Below are 5,921 nucleotides of genomic sequence, written 5' to 3'. Positions count from 1 at the left end.
CCACGTGGCTCAACAAAATTTTGAGTTCGACCATTACCATAGTAACTGGTTCATTTCTGTATGTTGAAAACTAAACCCCTGTAAAAGTACAAGGAAAAAAACATGCCACTACGAGCGAATTTGGAATTTTGGCCCTTTAGTTAGGGAGGCCTTGAAAGGACCAGAGAGTAAGAAAATAAAACTAAAAGGGTGAAAAGTTAATTCAATCAAAAGCACCGCTAGACCAGAAATTATTAGCCATCATACCGAATCAAACTCCCTTCTCTACTTCCAATCTCAAGATTGTTTCTGGTTCCAAGCCCCAAGAATCTTAACCTTATTTTATAATTATTTTTGAGATTATACGTTAAAAAATTTGAACTCCAATCTCTGTCTTCTGTATACAATACAAAACTTACATTTCTTCTTCTTCTTCTTCTTCGTCTTCTTCTTCTTCATTTGAATGAAAGTACAATTTCAGCTGATGATCTTCATTCTTCCTTTCTGTTCTCTTCCTACTAATTTGGAATAGATAGAGTGTTTTCCTTGCTAATAAAACAACAATCAGTGATGTGTTGCCAATCCATCTGCAGATGTGAATTGAGCTAACCCTAACCCTAAATTCCATGTACCAGAACCAGCAATGGCATTGGCAACTGAGAAGAAATGGTTATTTACTCTCTTCTCCGTAGCCTTCCTTTCCTTACTATTATACATCTCTGCAATATCTGATTTCACAACCCTCAGATCATCAACATCGTCAACCCAATTTACTGCAGCGGAGAGTGGTGTTCAATACGGACTTTCTACTCCACCTGCCTTCGCTTATTACATCTCTGGTGGTAGAGGTCACAAAGGGAGGATCTTAAGGTTGTTATTGGCTGTGTACCATCCGCGTAATCGTTACCTTCTGCATCTAGGTACGGACGCATCAAGCCAAGAACGAGATGAGTTAGCTCTGGAAGTTAAGGGTATCCCTGTTGTCAGATCCTTTGGAAACGTTGATGTATTAGGCAAGCCAGATCCCCTCACTTACATGGGATCATCTAACATAGCTGCAACTCTTCGAGCTGCTGCTATTCTTTTGCGGGTTGATGCCGGTTGGGATTGGTTTATCACCTTGAGTTCTAATGATTATCCTCTCCTTACTCAGGATGGTATGTATACTTACCTTTTTTGAACAGATCACTATTATTGTTATCAGAACTGAATTTCAGACACTTACCCTGAATATGATTAACCAATATGCATCAAACAACGATAAGTCACGAATCTAGAAATTCACCGAAAAATAGAAGCTTTTTCCATTACCCAGATATATTACTAAAAACATAAAACAGATAAGTCATGAGTATGATCCCCTCACTTGACATTCTTTATCCTCAAGTCTTAAATACTAAAAACATAAAACAGATCAGAAACATTTACAGTTAGTCTATTTTCTATTTAAGAAACATTCTTGTTATACGAATGCACGAGACCTTGACTATTTTCTATTTCCTTGAAAAACCATTAGTCTGTGTGTGTTTTTTTGTAAGAAGATTCCATGGGTTGATGTTTGAAACTCCTCAAAATTCCACTCTGTTTCTACAATGACTTGTTTTAGCTCTTAAGCATATTATACAGAGTTCTTTATTGAAGATCAAAGTTGGTTAGTTGCAGGTGGGGAGGGCAATGTGCTTACTTATCACCGGTCATAACTTAATTAAAAAACCCTTGTTCATTGTTACCATTAAATCCCAATTTTAGTGAACTGCTGTTATAGCCAATTATGTTTGTTGTCCCCAGCTGTGTGATCAAAACAATTTTTTTTTATGTTTTCTGTTGTGAGCTGAAATTGAGAATTGCTCAAACAAAAATATTTTAGAAAGATAGATATGTCGATATTGGCATATTAAGTGTTCAGTACTTCTGATGCTGCTGATCTTCCGATTAGAAGAAACGAGTGGAACATCTTTTTCTTTTTCACTGAAGTAGGGACATATGCTATGTTATATTTATAAGGGAGGTTGTACAGATATAAGCTCACACCATTGGATGTTGCCGTATCAAAAGAAAAACCGCCTATTACTAGAACGTAGTTGTTAAGCCTTGCTGCCAATGATTTTTTTAACTTACTTGCAAGTTTATCACATCTTTGAGAAGCACAAGATGATGAATGGCTATTGCAAGGTTGATGGACTGCTTGACGAGTAGCCTAGGATGGTGATGAGTTGGTATAACTTGGAATGTATTGAAAGAACATGAGCGAGGAGGCCAGGGAGGATTAAGCGGACAAATTTCCTCTAACACGCAGTTGTGTGACCCGTGTTTGACAGTAATATTGCAAGAAGCTAAGAAGTGTTCCTTTGTGGGTTATATGTTGTTGGTTATTATCATCTATCTAAATCGTAATATTTCGCAGTAATTTTTCGTCTTCAGTGTCACCCAGCTTTTGCCTATATATAAAACCATTATAACAGCCACTGTGATGCGAATAATGGTAACACTATTACTTCTTGGGTAGCCAAAATCTGTTTTTAGTAGAATCTGTTGGTGCATTAAGCTAGACTAAGTCGGCTTCTGTACCAAGAAGCAATTTTGAGAAAATGAACTCTGGCCTACTGTTGTTACAGTTATGCTTAATGGCAAATTTATGTTCCAACAACAAGGGGAAGGAATTGTGGTCTGTACACGTTAATTAAGCTACAAGTGTAGTCAACACAGGTCTTAAATGTTATGTTTAGTTATTATCTTGTGAACCATTACGGGTCTTTCATCATAATTTTATATGTTTCTTTTTCCTTTTTTCCCCTTATCTCTATGTTTCTGTACTTTAACATCTCAGTGAGCTGTCTGGATGATGGGGTTCTACTCCTTGTTCACATGGCAGTTTTTTTTTTTTTTTTCATTGTTCTAGGCTCTGTGATACTACGTCATGTCTTCTGAACTCATGCATCCCCAGTGAATTTTGATACAAAGATGGATGTTTAAGAATGTCCCTTTTTTTTGTTGTTGTTTTTCATCTCCTTTTTTTTTTCTTGCCTCCTACAAAAGATATACTTACTGACTTGTGCTTATCATTTTCTTTTCTTTTCAGACTTGTCTCACGTGTTCTCCACAATGAGCAGAGACTTCAACTTCATCGATCATACAAGTGACCTAGGATGGAAAGAGTAAGCAAAACCCTTTTGCATGTTTTCTTCTTTTCTTGCTTATGATTTGATCTGCTTATAACTTATTTCAGAGTTCCTATAAATAAGAGTAATGGATGGTCACTGGTGTGTTTGATAATGAATTAAGCACCGAGTTTCTGGGAAAATCACGCCTATGTGAAAACCAATTCATGCTAGAATATCACTGTGGGGATGATCTTGTCTAAGAATATACACCCCTTTCAAGACATTCCTTTGTGTATGCAGTGACCACAGTTTAAGATGTTGATGTGACCCATTTTTAAATATTTGCTGTTTGCAAACTCACATGCATGTAATATGCTCGCGTGTAACCCTTCACCCTATCATGTTCACTCACTTGAGTTCTTTTTCTGATATAATTTTCTTGTTGCAGGCACCAGAGGGTACAGCCTGTTGTGGTTGATCCAGGGATTTACTTAGCTAGGAAAACCCAGATCTTTCACGCTTCAGAAAAACGGCCTACCCCAGAAGCTTTCAAATTTTTCACAGGCACATTTTTCTCTTTACTTTGAATTTTACGTAGTGTTTGCTTCTCCTTATCGTATTCCTTGACACCTTTTGTTTTTCTGAACAGGTTCACCATGGGTCACATTGAGTCGTTCCTTCGTAGAATTCTGTGTTCTTGGATGGGATAACCTTCCTCGGACGCTTCTTATGTATTTTACGAATGTAATTTTATCCCAGGAAGGCTACTTTCATTCAGTCATTTGCAATTCTCCAGAGTTCCAAAACACGACCATCAACAGTGATCTAAGATACATGGTGTGGGACAACCCCCCAAGGATGGAACCTCATTTTCTCAACATTACCAACTATGATCAGATGGTGCAGAGTGGAGCAGCTTTTGCCAGACAGTTTGAGAAAGATGACCACGTCCTAAACCTTATTGATAGGAAAATTCTGGGACGTCAAAGTCCTTATCGAGCCACTCCAGGAGCATGGTGTGCCGGTAAAAAGAGCTGGTGGGTGGACCCGTGCTCTAAATGGGGTGACTTAAATGTCATTAAGCCTGGGCCTGGTGTTAAGAGATTCGAGGAGTCCATTGTTAGGATGGTCAGTGACGAGGATTCCGAATCAAATCGGTGCAAGTAGTGCCTTGCCTTCAGTGTGGATCTTACATGATAGGGAGACGGAGAGGGAGATATAGAGATCGCCACCATTAAATCAGATATTATTTGTTGGGTCCTAGTTTGTAGCTTCTCTTGTTTTATGATTCTTCCAAGCCAGCGATTGCTCTAAAGAATGAGAGGGATGTGGGCCATAAGGCCCGTTAATTCTGTCGACATCTTATAATCAGACTTGTGTCTGTTGTGTTAGTGTTGTGAATAGCGGCCAGATCATGTACACTTTTAGGGCACAGACATCACCAATTGTATGCATATACGTGTATGAAAGTATCTTCGGTGAGCAGTTCGAAGATAAGGTCCCGCCAACCCCCACCCTGTGTAATAGATGATTAAGTTAGCCAGTTTGGTACGCAGGTATCCTTCCACTTCTCATTCTTTTTTGTTGGTTTTTCTCCTTGTTCCTTGAATTTTTTATTACTAACCTCTAAATTTGTATGAGGATCTTTGGTGATCTTGTATGTCTATTTTTTGTTTCCAAGAAATGCGTAAGTTTCCCCTGAAATGTTTGGGTGGTCGTACCACATCGCACTAAATAGTGCAGAATGAGTTTTTTATTTTTGTGGACTCTAAACTTCTCTCCTCATTGGTGATGTTTGGCTAGTAGGTGCTGACTATCCACTATTTTGCAATAATCTTTTTATTATTATTACTTATTCTAATATATTGTAGGTTGGGGAATCGGTTAATTAAAACTGTAAATTAAAATTTGTTAACTTGCTGGTTTTTGTGTATCGTTCCAATTTTATCGGATGTTCCCGAAGGGACAACTTGCTGGTTTTTAAAATTATTGGATTTGCGAATTGCAGCAATGGTTTCCACATCCTTGTTGAACCGATTTAACTTGGATCTTAGATGATTTTTCTTCTCCCAACCGCATCACTACACCAAGCTATACATGTTTCTCAAACACCTCAAATAGTTACACTTTTTACTGTGAAGAAGATAGATGTCGTTAGACAATCTTCTTCCGTTTGATTTCATTTCATTTTTTTGATTAATCTTTCTTACAGACTATTTAAACACACAAAGCGAATGACTTATACAGCTGGTGACCAACGATAACAATAACTGCCACCTGGCAGTTACCACACGTACAACAGACACAATAACGACCACACATACTTATTTCCTAATTCCCACCCCCACCACCCGCAAGAGCAGGGTCTATGGAACACCAAAGACACTGAGCTTGTGCATGAGAAGAGAGAAACGAGGTGTGGATAAAGCTTTAGTGAAGATGTCAGCTATCTAATCCTGAGTAGAGAGAAAACGCACATTTAAAGCTTTAGAAGCAAGTAACTCTCAGACAAAGTAAAATGTTACTTCAATATGCTTCATCCTATTATGAAATATAGGGTTGACAGTCAAGTAAGTAGCTCCCATGTTATCACACCACGAGATAGGAACCCCAGGAGTTGAGAAGTGCAATTCAGTCAGTAAAGATTGTATCCAGACCAATTCAGAAGTGGCGTCAGCTAGAGCACGATATTCTGCCTCTGTGCTTGATCTTGAGACTGTTTTCTAAAACACCAAGAAATTAAATTGGGAACAAGAAAGATAGCCATACCACGTGTAGAGCGTCTATCAGACATGTCACCTGCCCAACCCGCATCTGAATAGGCTTGCAATTGAAGTGCCA

The 5,921-nt window shown here is 38.4% G+C and overlaps 1 protein-coding gene across 1 annotated transcript; it reads left to right on the top strand.

Annotated features, from left to right (window-relative positions):
- Window positions 1–223: 223 nt before the first annotated feature.
- LOC113298382 (beta-glucuronosyltransferase GlcAT14A-like) lies at window positions 224–4,853 on the top strand. Its single transcript, XM_026547112.1, has 4 exons — window positions 224–1,136; window positions 3,059–3,134; window positions 3,529–3,644; window positions 3,730–4,853. The coding sequence occupies exons 1-4, from the start codon at window positions 623–625 to the stop codon at window positions 4,245–4,247; spliced, it is 1,224 nt and encodes a 407-aa protein (XP_026402897.1). The 5' UTR covers window positions 224–622; the 3' UTR covers window positions 4,248–4,853.
- The last annotated feature ends 1,068 nt before the right edge of the window (window positions 4,854–5,921 follow it).

This window comes from Papaver somniferum, chromosome 7 (assembly GCF_003573695.1).
Source record: "Papaver somniferum cultivar HN1 chromosome 7, ASM357369v1, whole genome shotgun sequence".
Classification (NCBI taxonomy): domain Eukaryota; kingdom Viridiplantae; phylum Streptophyta; class Magnoliopsida; order Ranunculales; family Papaveraceae; genus Papaver; species Papaver somniferum.
Note: the sequence above shows the minus strand (reverse complement) of the source record. Positions and strands in the feature narration are given on the sequence as shown.

Coding starts and splice junctions, on each gene's coding strand:
- LOC113298382 (XM_026547112.1), top strand. CDS start 623: ATGGCATTGGCAACTGAGAAGAAATGGTTATTTACTCTCTTCTCCGTA. Junction 1,137..3,058: donor TCCTCTCCTTACTCAGGATG/GTATGTATACTT, acceptor TTTTCTTTTCAG/ACTTGTCTCACGTGTTCTCC. Junction 3,135..3,528: donor AGTGACCTAGGATGGAAAGA/GTAAGCAAAACC, acceptor TTCTTGTTGCAG/GCACCAGAGGGTACAGCCTG.